Consider the following 23,551-nt stretch of genomic DNA (forward strand, 5'->3'; position numbering starts at 1 on the left):
CTTCAACTCCCAGAATTCCCCGCCAGCCATGCTCTTATCTCAGGGGTCTTGAAACTTGGCCCTTTTATGACTTGTGGGCTTCAATTCCTAGAATTCCTCAGCCAGGCATACTGGCTGAGGAATTCTGGGAGTTGAAGCCCGCAAGTCATAAAAGGGACAAGTATGAAGACCCCTGTTGGTGAACTTCAACCCTCAGAATTCTTCAGCCAGACATACTGGCTGAGGAATTCTGGGAGTTGAAGCCCGCAAGTCATAAAAGGGCCAAGCTTGAAGACCCCTGTTCTATCTTAAGTCTGCCAAGCAGCCTTGCCATGGTGTTGCAGCCCAGGTTTTTTTGTTCTTAAACCCCAGCAGAAGATAAAACAGTGACGACTACAGATTATGGGACTTGAAGTCCAACCCCTCAGCAGGAACCGGGTTAAACCCAGCAGCTATAAAGCGAAGAGCTTGGACATTGCCATGAATTCAGGTGTTGTGTATTTCTGATTTCATTCTCCTTCTACCCTGAGTGTAACTAAGAGAGTCAACCAAATTTGTCTTGTGTTCACAAGAACGCCCCAGTGCTTACCTGCTCAACAGCATCCCCCAGACGCATGAGGCGGGCTGGTTGCCCACTGGTCTGGGCTTTGGCAGAATACAAGAGGATATGGAGGTCAGCTACATTCTGAAACTTAGGATGACATTTTTCACTGGGGTCCACAAAATGTTCGATTTCTGCCATCGTGAATTCCCTGAAACACAAAGAGAAACGCTTCAGATTGGAATATCTGTTGATAAAATATGAGCAGATCTTATGGGGATATGGATAATCCTCGATTTACGACTGGCTGCTAAGCGACCGTTTAAAGTTACAACCTGCCTGAATTGGTTCACTTAACAATTGTGGTGATTCACTTAACAGGGGCACACACACACACACACAAAAAAAATAATGACTTTAATTTTTTTTATTGTACACTTGTCCAGAGGTTCAAAAATGTGAAAAATAAAAAGGTTGTAAAATTGGGGATGACAATTTTAAATTTCACTTAACAATCACCTTGCTTAACAACAGAAATTCTGTTCCCAATTCTGATCATAAGTCGAGGACTGCCTGTTTTTTAGGGACTCCTCCTCCCCGTTTATCCCTCCAGGTCCCACCAGGTCCAGCAGTTATGACATACGGTGGTTTGGGTCAACTGAGTTTTGTTTGGCAGGTCCCACTAGTAAGCCTTTTCGGTTGTGGCCCCTGCTTTGTGGGACACCCCCTCTCCCCAAAGCAAGGCTGACATCATCCCTTCTAGCTTTCCAGAGGTCTCTAGAGACCTGATTGGGTCATCAGGTCTGGTGCAGTGATTGATATGGTAGTAATCAATGCCTGCTCTTCATCTGATAGTCATTTGTCTGAAATGGTATAGGGTTTCCTGCCTGAACAGGGGGTTGGACTAGAACAGTGATGGCGAACTTTTTAGGGACCGAGTGCCCCAAAACCAGCCCCTCCCCATCCTGCCTGCTCCGCCCCTTCCCTCCCCCCTGCTCTGCTCCCCCACCCCGCCACCCGCAGGGCCACTCGCCGCCTCCACAGCCCACTGCAGATTGCCCAGGCAGCCCAGCAGCACCATAGCTACGCCCTCCACTCACGCCCCGCAGCATCAACTGTGCACGACGAGGCGCGAGGGTGGAATCTTATCCCTGCTGTTTGGCTGCACTGCTCTGCACAGGCCGCGCCCGTGGGTGACTCTCCTCCAGAGGCGCTGCTGGTGAGGAAGGGGCCACAAGGGGAGGCAGGGCTGGGATGATGGTGCACGTGCCCACAGAGAGGGCTCTGAGCGCTGTCTCTGGCACACGTGCCATAGGACTAGAAGATCTCCACGGTCCCTTCCAACTTTATTATTATTATTATTATTATTATTATTATTATTATTATTATTATTGTGGATCATCGCACAGTCAGTCAGCCAGATGTTCAGACTGGATTTGGCATTTTGTCTACCTATCGAATCCTTACCCAGCACCTGGGATAGGCAGATGTGGATGTTTGATGGTATTACAGATATCGTTGCAGGATGGAAGTAGTTGTTGTTGTTGTTATTGTTATTATTATTATCTAGCATTTTTTAATTTTGTGTCCTTTACCATTTTAATTTTTTTATTAGTACTTGTTTGTACAAGTAGCCCTCAATTTACAACAGTTCATTTAGTGATCATTCAAAGTGTAATAGCACTGACAAAGTGACTGACGACCATTTTTTTCACACTTAATGACTGTCACAGCATCCTGATGGTCACTTGATCAACATTCAGATGCTTGGCAATTGACTCATACTTATGACGGTTGCAGCGTCCCGGGGTCATACGATCCCCTTTTGCAACATTCTGACAAGCAAAGTCAATGGGGAAGCCAGATTCACTTAACAACCGTGTTGCTAACATTAACAACTGCAGTGATTCACTTAACAACTGTGGCAAGAAAAGTCATAAAAATGGGGCTAAACTCATTTAACAAATGTCTCACTTAGCAACAGAAATCTTGGGCTCTGCGGCGGTCATTAAGTCGAGGACTGCCTGTATATTACCTTAGCTTTTGTTGCACACCACTAGAGTTGCTTGATTGTGAGGTGAGTGACTACATAAATATGACGAACCGATAAAGATAAAATAAACAAATCTGTCAAATCCAGTAAGAACCATGTTCCCTCTCACGTTTTTGCCCAAGTTTTCAGAGCAATTACCTGACTCTGATGAGACCTGAGCGAGGGGAGATTTCATTCCGGAAGGAGTTGCCGATTTGAGCAGCAGCGAAAGGCAGCTTGCCTTGGTTGAATTCCAAAAGGCGTTTGAAGTTCAGAAATATGCCCTGTGCGGTTTCCGGCCTCAAATATCTATCGCGAGGGGAAAAAAATGAGTAGAAATAGAAAGCAGGAACACTTATAGCAGCTGTTAGCAAGGTAGCCTCGTTTCCCAAATATATCTCTGTGAAAATTTCTCCTACAATGAGGAAGTAATAGTCAAACAGGTAGCCCTCAAATTACAAGCATTTGTTTAGTGACTGCGTGAAGTTATAAAAGCACTGAAAAAAGCCTTACGGCCGGTTCTGATCCCCACGGTCGCATGATCAAAATTTGGACGCTCGGCAACTGGGTCACATCTATGACAGTCGCAGTGTCCTGAGGTCAGGAAATCCGCTTTCGCGATCTTCTGAGTAGCATGTTATTAACGAGTGAAGTAATTCGCCATAAAATGGGGTAAAACCCACTCTACAGTTGCCTTGTTAAGCAACAGGGAAATTTTGAACTCAGTTGCGGTCGTAAGTTGAGGACTACCTGCAATAACAACTCCTGGTGGAGTTCAGAATAGGATTCCCACTCTCAGTTCACTTTGCCCTGGGTCTCTGGAGCAGGGTCTCTGAGACAAGTGAACTTCAACCTCCAGCATTCCCCCAGACCAGAGGTAGGCCACCTTGGCTCTTTTATGACTCGTGGACTTCAACTCCCAGAATTCCTGAGCCAGCCATGCTGAGGGGAAAGGAGAGGTTTCCAAGCTGAGCCATGTTGGCTCAGGAATTCTGGGAGTTGAAGTCCACAAGTCATAAAGCGGCCTGGGCCTAGGCCAGAGATAGGCCACCTTGCCTCTTTTATGACTCATGGACTTCAACTCCCAGAATTCCTGAGCCAGCCATGCTGAGGGGAAAGGAGAGGTTTCCAAGCTGAGCCATGCTGGCTCAGGAATTCTGGGAGCTGAAGTCCACACGTCATAAAAGAGCCAAGGTGGCCTACCTCTACCCCAGACTATCTGTAACGTACATCCCCAGGGCATTAAGTTTGCTAGATCTTCCCAAATCACAGGAGGAAAATACAAGGCAGAGTTTTGGGAGCTGGCATACCTTGCTGTTTATCTACCTTTCTTTTCTCTTTGGAGGGATGGGTCATCCTGTCCCCCAGAATGAAGCAACGACCCCCAGATCCTCCCTCAAATAAGGAAACTCAACCAGCTGCAAGCACAAATGCAGGAACAAATTCAAATCCAGCAAAATCCAAGCGCCACCCTTTTCATACACCCACATACCCAGGCATGTTTCCTCCTGGACCAATAGAGGTCTTGAACATGAGATTGAAAGACACCGGAGCAGTGAGGTCATTTCCTGTTAGGGGGGACTTCACGTTGTAATTGACAAACAGATCCGCAAGTTGTTCCTGATTGTAGTTGTCCAGCTAGCAGGAAAAAAAAAACAAAAAACAGAAGACAAATCTTATTAACCTAGGAAAATACAAATTGGACTAATACAGGCAGTCCTCAATTTACAAAAGTTCATTTAGTGACCGTTCGGAGTTACAATGACACTGAAAAAGGGGACTTATGGCCATTTTTCACACTTCCGGCCGTTGCGGCATCCCCATGGCTGTGTGATCAAAATTCAGACGCTTGGCAATTGACTCGTATTTATGACGGTTGCAGTATCCCGGGGTCATGTGTCCATATTTTGCAACCTTCTGATAAGCAAAGTCAACAGGGAGAGCCAGATTCATTTAACAAGTGTGTCGCAAACTTAGTAACTGCAGCAATTCACTTAACAACTGTGGCAAGAAAGATCATAAAGTGGGGCAAAACTCATTTAAGAACCGTCTCTCTCAGCAACAAAAATCTTGGGTTCAACTGTGATCCTAGATCAGTGGTGGCGAACCTATGGCACGGGTGCCAGAGGCGGTACTCAGAGCCCTCTCTGTGGGCACAAGCACCATGCCCCAGAGATGGCAACCGTCCCTCTTCAACCAGCCGCCCACTAACTCGCTGAAGTCCCACGTGGCTGGATGCATCCCGGCATGGCTGGTTTCCCTCCCCCCCCCCCCGTCCCGTCCCTCCTGGCCTCACATGCTCTCCTTTTCCCGGGCATAACCCACTGCATCGCCTCCTCAGCTGTTGGCTGGCCGTCCAGCCAGAGGTGGCTTCTCTGAACTGCTGGCGGCGGACTGCGGAACCCCAGCGTGCACCAGTTGAGGGGCCAGTAGGCTGTGGCTGCTGACAGACATCGGCCCCCATGCGCTCGCTGGCCTCTGTGTGCGGAGGCTGATGGTGTCAGGCAGCAGCTGCCCTGGCCCCTGCCTTGCCTAGCCCTGCGACAATGGCACCCCTGCCCTGCCTTGCCTCACTCCACAGGACGAGCCTCCTGCCCGCTGTCCCACCTGTCAGAGACCCCCTGGATCTCTCCCAACCCTGCCCGGCCCCCACCGGTGTCCTCCCCATGAGCAACATCGAGGTGACCACACCCACCTTGGCCACACCCACCCAGTCTGCCATGACCACCACAGCCATGCTCACCCAGTGGGCACGCCCACCTGGCACCCGACGATGCATAAGTGGGTTTTGGGTTGCAGTTTGGGCACTCGGTCTCTAAAAGGTTTGCCATCACTGTCCTAGATCGAGGGGTACTTGTATTATTTATCCTGGTTCTCCTGTTGGAAATTTACCCGTCCATCCCCCCCCCTCCCACGCCCATGAAAAGCAGGGGCCACCGAGTGCTTATTTAACTGACAGAAAAAGCACGAAGCACAGATGGGATCACAATCACATTTTCTGGGGTATGAGAGAGGGTGCACTAAGCCTTTTCTGCCTGCCAGATCGCCGACTGACCTGCGTGATCACGTTCTCCATTTCCATCTTTTTCTCCGCGGCGCATTTCTTGTCCGACATTAGCTTCTGTAAATGAGCTGCAAAAGGAGAGAAGGAAACAGTGTCCATAGGTATTTTTTTCCCTTTTAGTCAATCAATCCAAATACAGCTGGAAGGGACCTTGGAGGTCTTCTAGTCCGACACCCCGCTCAAGCAGGAGACCCTATGCAATTTAAGACAACTGGCTGTCCAGTCTCTTCTTAAAAACCTCCAGTGATGGAGCACCCATAATTTCTGGAGGCAAGCTGTTCCCCTGGTTAATAGTTCTCACTGTCAGGAAGTTTCTCCTTAACTCCAGGCTGCTTCTCTCCTGGATTAGTTTCCATTCATGGTTTTCTTGCCTTGCCTTCTGGTGATTTGGAGAAAAAACAATGGATGGAAACTAATCCAGGAGAGAAGCAGCCTGGAATTAAGGAGAAACTTCCTGACAGTGAGAACAATTTAATCAATGAAACGACTCTGTAATCCCTTGCATCAGGGTACGGTTGGGGCGACTTGAATGGAGATTGAGGATTTACCGGCCGGATGCCCTTCCTGCTGCCTACTGCAGGGTTTGCAGCAGACAATTACTCATTGCTCCCAGAGAAATATCTGCCACTGGCCTGAATCTTGATCATGTGACCATGGGGAGGTTGCAACAGTCATAAGTGTGAAAAACAGTCATAAGTCACTTTTTTTCAGTGCTGCTGTAACTTTGAGCGGTCACTAAACTAACCAGAGAAGCAACCTAGAACTAAGGAGGAATTTCCTGACAGTGAGAACAATTAATCAGTGGAACAACCTGCCTCCAGAAGCAGTAAATGTTCCAACACTGGAAGTTTTTAAGAAGAGACTGGACAGCCATTTGTCCGAAATGGTCTAGGGTTTCCTGCCTGAGCAGGGGGTTGGAATCGATGACCTCCAAGATCCTTTCCATCATCATCATCATCGTCATTCAAATGGTTATAAGTTGGGAACTATCTGTATTGCCTTCCCTTGCAATGCACAGTCATAAGGAAGAACTGGATATGGGCCAAGCCGTGCCCCGCTTCAAGGAAGCTGCTGGTAGTCCTCAATGTACAACCATTCATTTAGCGACTGTTTGACATTATAAGAGTGTGGGAAAAATGAATTCATAAGCGACGCAGCCTCCTCACTCATGTGATCAAAATTCAGGCACTCGGGAACCAGCATATGTTTATGACAGTGACAGCCGGCTGGGAGTCACGTGATCTGCTCTTCGTGGCTAGCCCAACTGGCTTAGGACAAGCAAAGTCAATAGGGAAAGCTGGATTCGCTTAACGACCACATGATTTGTTCAACATCCATACTGATGGCAAAAAGGGTAGTAAAACTGGGCATGATTCACATATCAACCACTCTGCTCAGCCATGAAAAACCTGGTCCCAATAGTGGTCCTAAATAGGGGACTATGTACTTAAGACTACCTCCACCTCCTCTACTTATGATGTCAATTGGGATCAGATTTACGTAAAACTGCCGATCCCACCTTATCGTTAAAAATCATCTAGAGCAGTGGTTCTCAACCTTTCTAATGCCGTGACCTCATAATACAGTTCCCCATATTGTGGTGACCCCCAACCACTTATACATCTCCGGGTGCCAGGGGCGTGGCCAAAGAAAAGGGAAAAAAATGGCGGACAGCCTTGTTTGGCGACCCCCGTGAAATGGTCGTTCGACCCCAAATGGGGTCCCGATCCACAGGTTGAGAACCACTGATCTAGAGGGCAAAAGTCTATAGCAGCATTCCTCGTGTTGTGTAAAAACAAACGCAAAGTGGAAAGAATGCCGTGGAGATAAAATCTGAACGTGGCTACGCTAGACCCATAGATAAAATTAAGCCATTCCTTTGCCAAGGGATTTCTAGCTGGTAGCAGACTGAGTAAGAATGCCTCAACCTTTGCTTCTTAGAATATTAGGTCCACAAAAAGAGTGAGGTCTTATTCATAGTGAGAATCTAGTTGAGATTCCTCACAAGTCAGGATATGAACACATGACTGGACGTTGGCTGAAACAAACTGCAGTTTTTAGTCCTTCTGTTTAGCATCTGTGCTGCCAGTAGCAAGCATCTCCCCTCTGTTCAGAGGTGAAATTTGAAAGGGTTTTCTAACCGTGGCAACTTCAAGATACAGAAACTTCAACTCCCAGAATTCCTATGGTAGTACCTGCCCTTTCGGTCTTTTAGGAAAGGCCTAAAACCTTGGCTGTGCCATTGTAAGTGGGAGCCACAGCAGTAATACCGAACCTTAGCAACGGTGATATTAAATGGATGTATGATTTGTATTCACTGGTTGTGATTTTTGTTAAAGTTTTAATCGTATTCTGGGGATAATTGCTTGCTGCTGGGCTCATTATTATTATTTTTTAATGTTTCTGTGGTTGTTTTAATTGTTATGAGCTACCCAGAATTACATTTGTAATACAGGTGATTATAGAAATTATGTTGTTACTATTATCAGTGGACATTTTGGTAACAGAATTCAGGGATCTGAAATCTACACATTTAGAAATAGCTGCAGTTGGCAAACAATGGTTTAGAACAAGTCAATTATAGCTCCGTTCTTGTAGAACAATATCCACGGCTGCCCAGCTAAGATTCTTACTGTTCCGACCTTTTTGATTTTCTGCAAACCGTTAAAGACTTAATCTTTTAAAATTAAAGATTTAAAGATAAGGATAGTGACTGAGCCCCTTTGGGTTATGGTTCTGTTGTCCAATCAGATGGTGTTTTACCCTTTAATATGCAGGTAGTCCTCGACTTACGGCCACAACTGAAACCAAAATTTATGTTGCTAAGTGAGACATTTGTAAAGCAAGTTTTGCCCCACTGCACGACTTTTCTTGCCCATTTGCTAAGCCAATCACTGCAGCTGTTAAGTGAGTGACGCGTTTGTTAAGCGAATCTGGCTTCCATTGACTTTGCTTGCCAGAAAGTCACAAAATGGGATCACATGACCCCAGGACACTGAAAATGTCATAAATATGAGCCACTTGTCAAGTATTTGAATGTAAATCACGTGACCCTGGGGATGGTGCAACAGTCGTAAGTGTGAAAAATGGTCATAACTCACTTTTTTCAGTGCTGTTGTAACTTCAGTCACTAAATGAACTGTTGTAAGTCAAGGACTACCTGCAGTCTTTTATCCCAAAGGTGCGCTTTTTTTTGAAAGGTAACTGAACTATTTTTCCCCCTAAAGAAGACATTTTGCTTCTCATCCAAGAAGCTTCGTCAGTTCTGACAGGATATTGGGGGGCGATGGAAGGATAGTATTTCTTTGCAATCCTCTGGTCCTTTAGCCCTCTCCCTGAGAGCTCTTGAGGCCACTTGGAGGCTTATCTGTGCCCTCAGGTCACCTGAATCAAGAGTGCAAATGGGGAATGGGGCTGCCTTGTGAAGAGGAGACAGGTGGGGTCATACCCCCTCCCCCTTTGTTAACATAATGTTCACACAAATGACCTCTTTTATCCCTCTTTCCAACCAGCAGTCCTCTCTGCCCAGCATATGGACTTTTCTGTCTTCAAAAACCGTCTTCTTCTTCCTCAAGGGAAAAAACAAAGTCCAGTTGCCTTTTGGGGCAACCATGACCTGGAGCAGGGCTTTTCAACCAGTGGTACGGGTACCACCTGTGGTACATGGGCACCTGGCAGGTGGTACGCGACCATCCTAGAAAAGTAGTAGCGGGGGAGGGGAATGAGCTGAACCAGTGGCAGCACCGCACAAGCCTGAGCGAGAAATCGCTGGAGCTGCAGGGCTGTCAGGGCTCAGTGGAAGCGCCAGGATCAGCACCAGGATCCAGCTGGAAAGCAGCTCTGATCCTGGTGCTTCTGCTGAGCCCAGAAGAAGCGCCGATCAGCTGGAATGTTGCAGCATCTCCAGGTCTTGTGATTTACATTCAGATGCTTGGCAACTGATTCATATTTATGACGGTCACAGTGTCCCAGGGTCATGTGACATGACCAAAACCTGCTGCAAGCAGACGGGGGGAATAAAAACCAAACACCCCCCACCCCACCCCTGCTGCCAATCCTCAACAGAAATGCTCACAACAATGGAAACCTCAGACAGGAGGAAGAGCACCGCTGGGTGGGCAGGCAGGTGTCTTGCTCGGCTGTGGCTTGGGGGGCACTTTTTCAGTGCTATTGTAACTTCGAACAGTCACTAAGCAAACTGATGTAAATCGAAGACTACCTGTACTTTATCACTTTTTTCCTTTTTTTTTGTGGTCATCAAGTTTTTGACACCTTGCTAGGCGACTGGTGGTACTCGGATGTTGCCATATCCTAAAAGTGGTACAATGGGTGAAAAGGTTGAAAAGCCCTGACTTGGAGGACTAAGAATCTCCACAGACATTTGGCTCTTTTAATTTTCATCTGTAAGATGCCAACAGCTGCTGGGAAGTGCAGTGGATGTAAGGACAAGAAGAAGTCACAGACAGGCCCTAAACATCATTGTGATGAAATTAGGTAGAGACAACAAAATAATATAAAGCATACCCTTCAGGAGGTGATCAGCTCGGAAGCATTCTCCGCTTTTTACATCTTTCACCATAAAGTCTGCAAATTTGTCCACATGTCCAGAGGTCCTGCAAGAAAAAATACCAATATTATCCAATGTAGAGTGAATACTAGTAACTTAAGACATTCATTCAGCGACAGATACGTCGACATAGTAAAATGTGACTTGCAGAAGATTCTGGCACTTACAACTGTCACAGTATCCCCACGTCATATAGTCAAAATTAAGTCACTTGGCAATCAAGTGCAGTGTCCTGGAGTCACATAATTGCTGTTTGTAAACCCGCCCGCCCCCCATGGCTTCTGGTGAGCAAAGTCAATGGGGGAAGCCAGATTCACTTAACAACGGTGTGATTCACTTAATGTGATTTTAAGAAGAGACTGGACTGCCATTTGCCTGAAATATTATAGGATTTCCTGCTTGAGCAGGGGGTTGGACTAGATGAAGGGAGCAGCCCTCTCTAGGTTTACAGAGTTAGCCTATTGCTCCTCAGCAATCTGAGTCCTCATTTTACAGACCTGGGAAGGAGAGAAGGCTGAATCAACCTCAAGCTCCATCAGAACTGAACTCTTGGCTGTGGGCAGAGTTAGCCTGCAATAGTGCATTCTAACCACTGCACCACCACAGCTCATAAATCATTTGTCACAGTATTTTGTGACACTGGTTTCTGTATCAACTTATGAAGAGTTTTTGCTAGATCTAGGTGACAGTGACTATACTGGCGTGCATGGGACACCAGGTTGAGGACAGCAGCCTTAGATATTTGTGTATATTATATTAATAAGGAATCTTATATAATAAAGACCCCTGGTGGCGCAGTCGTTAAAATGCAGTATTGCGGGCAAACTCTGTCCATAGCCTGGAATTTGATCCTGACAGGGTTCAAGGTTGACTCAGCCTTCCATCTTTCTGAGGTCAGTAAAATGAGGAGCCAGATTGGGGGCAAAATGCAAATAATGCTTCTACATTGTAAACCATGCACAGAGTGCTATAAAGCACTATGGGGCAGTATATAAGCCTATATCAGAGGTGGCGAACCTATGGTACGGGTGCCAGAGGCGGCACTCGGAGCCCTCTCTGTGGGCACACATCCCATTGCCCCAGTCTCACCTCCCCCATGACCTTCTCACCAGCAGCCCCCCTGGAGGAGACTCGCCCCGGAGCGTGGCCCACGCGGAGCAGTGCAGCCAAGGATATGGCAGCCAGGCAGCGTAGACAAGACTCTGCCCTCACCCCCCATCGCGCACAGTTGATGTTGCGGGGACGGGCAGAGAGCATGACCGCCATGGCACTGCTGGGCTGCCTGGGCGATCTGCAACGGATCCTGGAGGCGGTGAGTGGCCCTGTGGGCAGGCAGGGCGTGGGGTGGGAGCAGGGGCGGAGCAGGGGGTAGAATGGGGGCGGGGCCAGTTTTTGGGCACTCAGTCTCTAAAAGTTTCGCCGTCACTGGCCTATATGCTATTGCTACATTATAATAATCCTCAGAAAAATCTAATGGCAAAAGTAATGTAATTTGATGAGGAACTAAGTATGAAAGAAGGACTGTCAACTTAATGAAGCCACTCCTGGAGAAAATCTATCTAAAGTCAAGAGTTCTTTGATGGCATGCAATCAATCAATCGATTTATGATGTGCAACAGAGGAACTCAGACTGACTCTTGAACTTTTGTGGGAAGGAGGGACAGTAGCTGGAGGAGAAGTGGGAAACAATAGCACTAGCACTTAAGACTTATATGCCACCCAATACTGCTTTACAGCCCTCTCTAAGCGGTTTACAGAGTAAGCCTATTGCCTGATTTATCTACCTTTTAAAAGACATTACATAGCAATAGCACTTAGACTTATATACCGCTTCACCGTGCTTTGCAGCTCTCTCTAGGTTTATAGAGTTAGCCTATTGCCCCCCAGCAATCTGGGTCCTCATTTTACAGACCTCGGAAGGATGGAAGGCTGAGTCAAGCTTCAGTTGGTCAGGATCGCACGCCAGGCTGTGGGCAGTGGAATGCAATACTGCAATACTGCATTCTAACCACTGCACCACTACAGCAGAGGGAGGGAGGGAGGGAGGCAAATTGTACTTCCATGATTCTTCAGGGAAGACAAATTAATATGATTTCTGGACACAGTGCCTAGACATATAACCAGGTTCAAACTTTGCAGTTTTCAGATGATGAATGGGATTTTCAGATTTAGGACTACAGATACTCCTCAATTTACGACCCCAATTTATGTTCTTAAGTGAGAAATTCATTAAGTGAGTTTTGCCCCATTTTATGGCTTTTCTTGTTAAGTGAACCGCTTTAGTTGTTAAATTAGTAATCCGATTGTTAAGTGAATCTGGCTTCCCCAGTGACTTTGCTTGGCAGAAGGTTGCAAAAGGGGATCACGTGACCCTGGGACGCTGCGACTGTCGTAAGTATGAATCGATTGCCAAGTGTCTGAATTTTGGTCACACAAGCATGGGGATACTGCAATTGGTCCTAAGTGTGAAAAAAAAATCACTTTTTTCAATGCTCTTGTAACTTTGAACAGTCGCTAAATGAACTGTTGTAAGTCAAGGACAAAATGTACATCATCTGCTAAATATAAGGACGAATAGTGCCCTGCTGGATCACCAGTTCAGCAGTCTGTTCTCACAGGGGCCCATCAACTGCTCCCAAAGTCCACCGGTCTCCCAGCCGACGGCCTCCCAGTGGGAACCCCATTGCCCTCAAGGCTACTACTAACCATCCTGGTCTCCAGGACTTCCAAGAATAGGTTCAATCCTTTTTTGAAGCCAACTAAACTGGTCACCAGGAGTGAATTCTAAAAGTCATTATATTTCCTTTGGTCGGTCCCAATTCTTCCAGCTTCTCATTTCACTGGGTTTACCTCAGATTGTAATATTTTTTGGAAAAAAGAAAATAGCTTCCCTTTTTCATTTCATCCCTACTCTGCTTAATTTTGTGCGCTTAAATCGGGTCCCTTCTCCTCTGCCTTCTTTCTTCCCACACTTAAAAGGTCCAAATGTCACAACTTTTCCTCCTATAAAAAGTCTTTCAGCCTCTGGATCATCTTAGTTGGCCTCCCCAGAACCAAAGCTACACTTTCAACCCTTTGCGGTGCAGTGACCAGTAAATCACAATTTACTTTTAGACCACACAGATCACATTTTGTAATTATTACTCCCTGAGAAACCGGGTTTGTAGAAAGTGGCAGAAAGAGATGGTCCTAACGAATGTTTGAAGAGACGGAGGATTCAGAAAGCTACGCTTTTACGTCTGGGCTTACTTCAGAACAGCTTCCGGTGTCAGCATGGTACAATCTATCTCAAAAATCTGCTCCTCTTGGATGAAGTGCTGCCTCCAGGCCTGAATTATGTTGTTCTTCAAAGCACAACCCACAGGACCAAAGTCATACAGGCCGCTCACTCCTGCAAGAAACAAAGCCACAAATCCACAAATCCTGTTAACAACATCTGTTCAATATGACAAGGGAGAGAGGGAGGGAGGGAGGGGGGGAGGGAGGAAGAGAAAGAAAGAAAGAAAGAAAGAAAGAAAGAAAGAAAGAAAGAAAGAAAGAAAGAAAGAAAGAAAGAAAGGGGGTGTGAAGAGAGAGGGAGGGAGGAAAAAGAAGAGGAAGAGGGGAATGAGGCAAGGAGGAGGACTAGATAGGAGGGAGAAGACAAGGAAGGGAGGAAGGAAGGACAAGAAGAAAGAGACAGAAGGAAAAGGAGGGAATAGGAAGAAGGGAAGGAGGCAGAAAAGGAGGACATGGCAGGGTGAAGACAAGGCAGATGGAAAAGAAAGAAGAAGGGAGGGAGGGAGGGAGGGAGGGAGGGAAGGAAGGAAGGAAGGAAGGAAGGAAGGAAGGAAGGAAGGAAGGAAGGAAGGAAGGAAGGAAGGAAGGAAGGGAAGGAAGGAGTGTGAAGAGAGAGGGAAGGAGGAAAAAGAAGAGGAAGAGGGGAATGAGGCAAGGAGGAGGACTAGACAGGAGGGAGAAGACAAGGAAGGGAGGAAGGACAAGAAGAAAGACAGAAGGAAGAGCAGGGAATAGGAAGAAGGGAAGGAGGCAGAGAAGGAGGAGATGGCAGGGTAAAGACAAGGCAGGTGGAAAAGAAAGGAAGGAGGGAGGGAGAGAGGGAGGGAAGGAAGGAAGGAAGGAAGGAAGGAAGGAAGGAAGGAAGGAAGGAAGGAAGGAAGGAAGGAAGGAAGGAAGGAAACCACTTTTGGAATCCTAGGAAGTAAAATCAGATTGTCAGAATACAAAACTTGCATCTAGCCTTTACACAGAGAGCTCTATGCTTACTTCAAGCCACAGGTGACAGAGAACTGAGCTTCATTTATTGTTCCTATGAAATTATAACGCTGCAGGTTTATATTATTTCCATCATTCTATAGGTGGCGGAGAAGAAAACCATTCTGTCCCTACGTGCTTCTACCTCTATTCATGGGGAATGAAGTCACTCTTTCTCTCGCACTCTTTCAGATGTCCAGCAGCCCACCTTGATGCTTTAACACAGGGGTTCCCAATCAGGAGTGCTCACAACCCCTGGGGGTGCGAGACCATATTCCAGGGGTTGCAAAAACTTGGGTTTTCAAAATTATAGTGCATATGCATAATTCGTTGCCGTTACTTTTGTAAGGGGTGTAAGAGAATATATCAGAAATGTTCTAGGGGTGCGGGGTATAGAAAAGGTTGGGAACCACTGCTTTAATGCATGGTCTCACTATTTCAATGTTATTTTTTCCCTTTATGTTTATTCATTAAACAAATTTATACAGCTGCCCAACTCACACACAGTGATTTAGGGCAGGGTCAAACATTAAAATAAGTGACTTAAAACATTAAAATAAGATTTTTGCCTTGCTTTGAGCTGGACTGAACGTTAGGATATCTACTGCTAATTAAATATCCCTCGTTCATATACACACTAAATATATTTTTAATAAATGACATGTATGTAATAAAACTGATGGCTAATTACAAGGAAGAATGCCATGCTACTGTATGGAGAGATACAGTACCTCCGTAAATAGAAAAAGCTTGGTCGTAGAAAAATCTTCTTTTCAAAGTATCTTCCATTTTAAGCCTGTCCACAATGTCATCCTTAGGCTGCAGAGCCAGCTCCTAAAAAATAAAACACAGAGAAAGCACGCACAGCCATGATGTTCAGTTATACACTGCATGATCAAAATTCAGATGCTTGGCCACTGGTTCATATTTATGACGGTGGCAGCGTCCCGGGATCCCCTTTTGTGATCTTCTGACAAGCAAAATCAAAGGGGAAGCCAGATTCACTTAACAACCGCATGGCTAACTTCACGACTGCAATGACTTACTTTACAAGTGTGGTAGGAAAGGTCGTAAAATGGGGCAAAATTGAGTTAACAAATGTCTCGCTTAGCCACAGAAATTCTGGGCTCAATTGTGGGTCATAAATAGAGGACCTGTATTTTCAGAAAAGAAGCATAAGGAAGCCGAGTACAAACAGAATACCAGCCAAAATATTGTCTGATCCAGCTAGAAAAAGCAAGGACCTGCTGCTGCTACAATCCCAAATTATAAGGTTGAGCCCAAGGGCCTGACGAAGGTCAGAAAATTTAGTTTCTGCTGTAATTAACTTCAACTCGTCCTTGCATCTGCTACTCTGAAAAACTGGATATTAGTTTTTATACGCAGTCATCAGCACTTGCCAATCTCAACCCCAAAATATAAGAGCTCTGTTGTTGGTCACCATCATGATTAAAATGAAAATAGTGTAACTGTATTTCATTAAAAATGAGGAATTTTGGGGGGAGGTGACTTTGTTGGGGGAACTGAGGAGAAGTGTAGAATCTTGCTGCGTATTTTATCCTGCAGATACGAAGCTCTGAATTAAGATTTTATGGGCAAAATATGCCGTTTATTCTGGATTAAAAAAAGAAAGAAACAGGGATGGGAAGTTTGATTCCAAGACTCACCTTGGCTTCTAGAAGTCTCTTCCGAGCTTTGAGTTCAGCCACAGCTTTGTCGACATCCATCTGAGGAGCCTTCTCATCCTTCAACTTTCGAACAAGCTCTCCCTGGGAAAAAACAATCATTCAGAGGTGAATTTTAGGCCAGGGAACCTTAAATCTTATCTCTTGAGGGCATCAAGTTCAACCTCCTGCTCAGGACAGAAATCTAAATTCAAGGATCTGTGAAGATGGTTGTCTGCTCTAGGCTGAAACACTAGAACAATCCTATAAATTTGGTGTGGGGAAGAAACTGTACAGAGACAGAAAAAAAAAGGAAAATTAAATAGGGCAAGACATGCAGCAAATAAATTTAATATTTTTTTTTAACTTTCTGAAAGAGGTGAAATAGAGTAAAGAGCAAATTATGAAGGTATTTTCATTTTACAAACCAAACACCAGAGCTTGCCTTGAACTTCAGGACACTCACAGGGTGCTGAAAGAATCACGTTTCCTCTTGGAGACACAGGTAGTCCTTGACTTAACAACAGTTCATTTAGTGACCGTTCAAAGTTACAACGGCACTGAAAAATGTGACTTTTCACAGTTACAGAAGCATCCCCACAGTCACGTGATCAAAATTCGGATGCTTGGAAAGTGGTTCATATTTATGACGGTTGCAGTGTCCTCAGGTCATGTGATCCCCTTTTGCAACCTTCTGATAAGCAAAGTCAATGGGGAAGCCAGATTCACTTAACAACTATGTTAGTAACTTATCAACAGCTGTGATTCACTTAACAACTATGGTAAGAAAGGTCGTACAATGGAGCAAAACTCACTTAAAGTATCTCGTGTAACAACAGAAATTTGGTCTCAACTGTGACCGTAAGTCAAGGACTATTCGTACTGAGAGAAAAAAAAGAGATTCTCTCCTTTTTAAAACATCTATACCCATATTTCAGCATAAGAACCCACATTCTATGGATGCACTAATAATAATAACAATAACAATAATGATAATAATAATAGCTTCCGTCCTGCGACGATATCTGTAATACCATCAAACATCCAAATCTGCCTATCCCAGGTCCTTGGTAAGGACTCAATAGGTAGACAAAAATGCCAAGTCCAGTTTGAACATCAGGCTGTACGATGATTAATAATGATGATGATGATGATGATGATGATGATGAAAGAACTGGAAAAGGTAACAAAATACAGTAACAAAATACAAAGACCTACAAATAGAAATAGAAAGATTGTGGCAAAGGCAAGCAAGGGTAGTACCAATAGTAATAGGCGCCTTGGGTGCAATCCCAAAAGAACTGGAGCACCACTTGAATACCATTGGCATTGACAAATTCGCTATTAGTCAATTGCAAAAGGTGGCCTTACTAGGAACTGCTTCCATCCTGCGACGATATCTGTAATACCATCCAACATCCACATCTGCCTATCCCAGGTCCTTGGGAAGGACTCGATAGGTAGACAAAAATGCCAAGTCCAGTCTGAACATCTGGTTGACTGTGATTAATAATAATAATATGAAAGGGACCTTGGAGGTCATCTAGTCTAATAATAATAACAATAATAATAATATAGAAGGGACCTTGGAGGTCATCTAGTCTCACCCCCTGCAAAATGATGCACATTTTGTCACTGGGCTGTTGCACAACAGAATCCAAACCGGATCTGTGATCATTTGGAGTGGCCCATGTGTGAAGTGTTTAAGCAGGACTGGGAAAATCCTGTCTTCAAAGATGATACTCCAGGAAAAGAGTTCAAATTGGTGGCCTGAACCAATAAAAAGCCTGCAAACTATGTGTTGGACTACAACTCCCATCAGTCATCAACAATATTCCAACCCAACCTTGGGCAGAACAGGCTAGGAAAAGCTGCTTATTAACTTCCTGTTTAAAAATGTCTTGTTTTGGGGGGGACAGCTTGATATCTATCTTCATCTGCCAATTTTTCTCTTATGTAAAGAACTGCAGCCATACAGATAGTCCTCTACTTACAACTATTCACTTAGTGAGTGTTCGAAGTTATAATGGCGCCGATGGTCTTTACACATACAGCTGTGTGAAAGCATATCCCCAGTCCTGTCATCAAAATTCAGGTGCTTGGCAACTGGCATGTATTTACAATGGCTGCTAGCGTTTTGGGATCACGTGATCACCACATGTGACTTTCCCAGCTGGCTTCTGAGAAGCCAAATCAACAGGGGAAGCCAGACTCACTTAACAACCACGTGATTGATTTCACGGTCATGGCAAAAATGTTTCTAAACTTGAGCATGACTCACTTAACAACCCCCTTGCTTAGCAATGAAAATTCTGTTCCCATTCGTACTCATGCCTGTACTGCATTCATTAAAAAAATAAAAATCTCTTTTACACCACCCAGTTCTGGTTCCCCAAGCAGAGATGAGCAGGATAGGTAAAAAAGTGAAGACAAAAAAAAATCAAATTTCAGTTGAAAGCTATGGATAAAAAACTGAAAGTGGACAAGGAATTGATTATTTTACAAGATTAGAAAGAGGAGAAGGAGGAGGCAGCTTTGGGAAAAAATGCTGAAAAGAGCAACTAAGTTAATTAAATAAAAGCCTGGAGACTAAAACATATGAAGAAGGGTTGCAAGAACTGGGTATGGCTAGTCTAGAAAAAAGGAGGACGGGAGTGACCTTATATCAGTCTTCCAGTATCTCAGGGGCTGCCCCAAAGAAGAGGGAGTCAAGCTATTCTCCAAAGCGCCTGAAGGCAGGACAAGAAGCAACGGGTGGAAACTAATCAAGGAGAGAAGCAACCTAGAACTAAGGAGAAACTTTCTGATAGTGAGAACAATTAACAACAGGTAATCCTCAATTTACGATCACAATTGGACCTCAAACCTATATGGCTAAGTGAGACATATGTTAAATGAGTTTTGCCCCATTTTATGACCTTTGCTGCCACAGTTGTTAAGTGAATCATTGCAGTTGTTAACTTGGCTGCTAAGTGAATCTCACTTACCCATTGACTTTGCTTGTCAGAAGGTCGCAAAAGATGATCACATGACCCCAGGATACTGCGACCATCATAAACATGAATCAGCTGCCAAGTGTCTGAATTTTGATCACGTGACCATGAGGATGCTGCAATGGTCGTAAGTGTGAAAAACGATCGCAAGTCACTTTTTTCATTGATGTACATTTGAGCGATCGCTAAATGAACTGTTGTAAATTGAGGACTACTTGTAGTGGAACTGCTTGTCTGCAGAAGTTGTGGGTGTTTCATCACTGGAGTTTTTAAAGAAGAGACTAGACAGCCACTTGTCTGTATTGATATAGGGGCAGGAGTCTCCAAACTTGGCCCTTTTATGACTTGTGGGCTTCAACTCCCAGAATTCCTCAGCCAGGCACGCTGGCTGAGGAATTCTGGGAGTTGAAGTCCACAAGTCATAAAAGGGCCAAGTTTGGAGACCCCTCGTATAGGGTCTCCTGCTTGAACAGGGGAATGAACTAAAAACCTTTTCTGACTCTATTCTGATTGAGGATGAGGATGATGTTACCCATTCAGTTGTGTCAGATTCTTGGCAATTCCATGGGCTGGATCTCTCCACAAGAGGGCAACTCCAAATATGATAAATCACAAACCTAACAATGCAAGCGGGGAAAGGAAGAAGTCTCCCAGTTCTCAAGAACTGCCTCTATTTTTAAAAGAAAGCTGCAGTTGCAGGAAAACGTGGCAGGAGGGTGGGAACTTAAGATTTAAAAAAAAGAAGAACATTCAAACAGTTGAAGGAAAAGGGAGGACAAGCATTGCTATTGCAAGAATCAACACTGTAGATCTGCAGTGCTCTTAGTTAAGAGTGAAAGCGAAATAGAAAGGAAGTCCCCAGTTAAGCATATGCCTTTTCAAGGGATATAAGATACTAAGATCTCTTCAAGCAACAGAGAGAGGAGAACTGGGGGGTGAAGAGTGGAGGGAGGATCGCCAGGCACCCCTTCTTCCAGCCCCACATACCGATGTGGCAAATTTTAGGGTAGCTCTGTCCTATATATAAGAAGCAAAAGGATCCGCCCTTTAAACACAGTCCCTTATTGCATCAGGCACCACTGCAGCAGGAAAATATTAACTCATCCCAGCCACGCTGATCTCTAATCAAGAAGATTTCCTGGGTGGAAATCAAAACAGCTCTACTTCCTGTCCCTCTGAAACAAGAAGGCTAACTTTTACAGCAGTGTTTTCTCAACCTTGGCAACTTTTAAAACACACGGACTTCAACTCCCAGAATTTCCCAGCCAGCAGGGGGAATTCTGGGAGTTGAAGTCCACCCCTCTTAAAGTTGCCTCGGTTGAGAAACCCTGCTTTAGAACAAAGGCTGAAAACTTCACTATAAGCATCCCCTTTATTTGACAGGCCAAAATGCCTCTTTTGACAATGTTACATCACATTGTGATTCTTCAATTCCATCCGGGATCAACCTGAATTTTTAAATTTTTCCCTTAACTCAGCAGGAAAAATGCAGGAGTATTTCCATGAAAAAGTCACTGCTCCTTCTTCATAGCTACTTCCAAGCTCTGAACCCAGCTCCTTGGCTTTTTTTTATTTCAACCACTTTTTATAGTTCAGTCAGTTTTGGGAGGTGCAGGATGATTCAGAAGAAGACAAAGCTTATTCCAATTAAGATGCTACCAATCCTGTTCCCTAAAAGACATTCTGATGCATTTTTCCCCCGTGACTTGCTAAGCAAAAAAGTAAGAGGTACATGGGGGAATTCTACAGGAACAAAACTATCCATTTAATTTATAAATCTTGAATAAACAGATCTACAGTCTATAATCCTCAACTTATGAGAGTTCAAACTTACAACAGCCTCAGAAAAAGTGACTTATGACCCATTCTAGAAGTTATGATCGTCACACCACTCCTACAGTCATGTGATTGCAATTCTGGCACTTGGCAACTCGTTTACATTTACAATGGCTACAGCATCCTGTGGTTACTGATTACAATTAGTGACCTTCCCAATCTGACAAGCAAAGTCAGTTGGGAAAGTCGTATTCACTTAATGACTGTGTGATCTATTTAACAACCATGCAAAAATGGTTGTTAAAAGAAATCAGGTCAAGTGACATGATGACTCACTGAACAACCACATCTGATTGAAAATTCCAGTCCCAATTAAAGTCATAAAACAAGGACTACCTTTATAGAACACTTTGCTTAGCTGACAGGTTTGACAGCTGTCAAATAAACAGGCCTTTTAAGAGTGACAATCACCGCTTGAGAGGCTGGATAAGACCTAAAAAGCAGATCTAAGGAAAGGAAAGGAAATTTGCTCGGAAGGGCCTTTTCTCTCACCAAGAAAACAAAAGGCTACCTCAGTGCAATGGATGAAACGTGTGTGCCCCAAAACTTCAAGACACGCACAACTGTGGTGGCACATTTTTGAGGTCAAACCTATGAACTGAAGAAAGGTTGCAGGGAGATCACTTACTGAGAAGACACAGGCACATTACCCACAATATCTTCCAGTGCAAGAAGCCAAATCAGATTATATCCAGGAGCACCAAAAGGGAGCGTTTCATTGGGGCGAGAACATCCCAAATCAACCCTTTCAATAAAAGCCACTGGATTTGCTCTTTGGAAGTTGCACAAAGTGACCCAGATCAATCACTGGGGAGGTGAGATGACCTCAAAAGACAGATAAGGCGTATCTAGAGCTGAGCAACCTCAACACAACAGACCTCAATGATTCAAGGAAGTGCAAGCAAATGGGGAAGAGAAAACAGTGATAAGATTTACTCCCGGCACATGAAGGAAGATTAATGGGGGGGAACATTACCTCAAAGTATCTTGAGGCCAACCTCAAGAAATAAAGTGGTAATTATTTAACTGGAAGTCCCTAAAAGCCTTAAGATCCAGCATCTAAGCAAAGCCCCATCATAAAAATTTAGGGGTTTTTTGGGCAAGAATAAAACATCCAGGAGGTCCTTTGATTCAGAATCTATTTCTCTCAAAACTCATCCAGCAACCTCCCTTAGCATACGGACACATGCCGGACTTCAACTCCCATCTTCCCCAGCCAGGACAGATTGGAGTTGTAGCCATCACATCTTGGAGCGGAAGAAGCCCCTTCACCTAAAGAAAAAGGGCTAAATTAGCTTTTCCTCTCCTGGGACCCATGGGGGACGGGGGAGGGAGGGGTTGGACTACACCCCTCCCATCATCCCCTGCCCCGATTCATGAGTTTTGCAGTCCAAGAGATTTGAGGGGGGGAAGAGAGAGGCGGGGCGAGTCCTATAGATAGGGGAAGGCCGACCTCCGCCTTCCCACCCCAAGATCGGCTGGCACCCCCGAGCCCATCCTCCACAGATGGGATATGTAGTCGAGCGATCGGCGGAATGGCCCGCCAGGCGTCCCTCACCTGCAGCCGCACCGCCTGCCTGAGCGGCGCCAGGAGCGCTTCGGCGGCGGGTCCGTCCATGCTGGCGCCGAGGCCGGGGTCCAGCGGGGTCGGGCGGCGAGGCCGGGGGCTGGCGGAGGAGGAGGAAGAGGAGGAGGGGTGGACCGCGTGAAGCGAGGCACGGGGAAGGAGGGCGGCGAGGAGGCGGGCGCTGCGGCTCCTGCTGCTGCTGCTGCTGCTGAGGCGGCCGATCACGACGCAGAAGCGCCACGGCATGGAGCGGCGCGGCCGAGGGCGGGCGGGCGGGCAGGCCGAGGGGGAGGCGCAGCCCTCCGCATGATGAAATCGCAGGCGGCACCGCCTCGGCCGGCGCAGGGGGCGGCGCCACGCATGCGCGGCGCTCCCGGGCCGAGGCGGTTGCTGGGCGACGGCCCGCGTGCGCCCTCGGCCTCCCCGGCGCGCGCTCCAGCCGCAGGAGAGGAGGCGGAGCGCGCGCGCCAGAGAGAGAGAGAGAGAGAGAGAGAGAGAGAGAGAGAGAGAGAATGAGAGCGAGCAAGCCCCGCCCCTCCTCCTGCCCCCGCCCGCAGGGAAATACAGGTAGTCCTCGACTTACAATCACAAGGGAGCCCCGAATTTCCGTTTGTTAAGTGAGACATTTGCGAAGTGAGTTTGGCCACACTTTTACTGACCTTTCATTGCCTCAGTAACCTGGTTGTTAAGCGAATCTGGCTTCTCCTTTGACTTTGCTTTGTCAAAATTTTGCAAAAAAAAAAAATGATCCCATGACGACACAGCAGTTGCCATTAAAACGACACAGCAATTGCCATTAATTAAAAAAAAAAAGCCTCAGTTGCCAAGGATCTGAGTTTTGATCCTGTGACCGTGAGGGATGCTGCAACAGTCATAAGTGTGGAAAACGGCCGTGCGTCACTTTTTTTCAGGGCCACTGCAACTTGGAACGGTCACTAAATGAACCGTTGCAAGTCGAGGACTTACCTGTAGAGGTTGGGAAAGCTTTTCAAATTCTTACGTGAATCAGCCACTAGGGGCGATCACCCACCATCCTTGAATGTCCATGTGGGAA

The 23,551-nt window shown here is 45.7% G+C and overlaps 1 protein-coding gene across 1 annotated transcript in view; it reads right to left on the reverse strand.

The window, feature by feature from the left end:
- Nucleotides 1-22,767, reverse strand: part of GARS1 (glycyl-tRNA synthetase 1) — a 35,539-nt gene extending 12,772 nt beyond the window's left edge. Inside the window, exons 1-9 of the mRNA XM_039364503.1 lie at nucleotides 22,489-22,767; nucleotides 16,105-16,206; nucleotides 15,169-15,271; nucleotides 13,433-13,574; nucleotides 10,141-10,229; nucleotides 5,608-5,684; nucleotides 4,045-4,190; nucleotides 2,712-2,861; nucleotides 569-731 (exon numbers count right to left, since the gene is read on the reverse strand). Of these exons, the coding sequence (XP_039220437.1) occupies nucleotides 569-731; nucleotides 2,712-2,861; nucleotides 4,045-4,190; nucleotides 5,608-5,684; nucleotides 10,141-10,229; nucleotides 13,433-13,574; nucleotides 15,169-15,271; nucleotides 16,105-16,206; nucleotides 22,489-22,743 (1,227 nt within the window). The 5' untranslated portion in view covers nucleotides 22,744-22,767. The remainder of the gene's footprint in view (nucleotides 1-568; nucleotides 732-2,711; nucleotides 2,862-4,044; nucleotides 4,191-5,607; nucleotides 5,685-10,140; nucleotides 10,230-13,432; nucleotides 13,575-15,168; nucleotides 15,272-16,104; nucleotides 16,207-22,488) is intronic.
- Between the last annotated feature and the right edge of the window lie 784 nt (nucleotides 22,768-23,551).

The sequence above is a fragment of the Crotalus tigris genome, unplaced genomic scaffold (genome assembly GCF_016545835.1).
Source record: "Crotalus tigris isolate CLP2741 ecotype Arizona unplaced genomic scaffold, ASM1654583v1 scf7180000019767.335678, whole genome shotgun sequence".
Classification (NCBI taxonomy): Eukaryota; Metazoa; Chordata; class Lepidosauria; order Squamata; family Viperidae; genus Crotalus; species Crotalus tigris.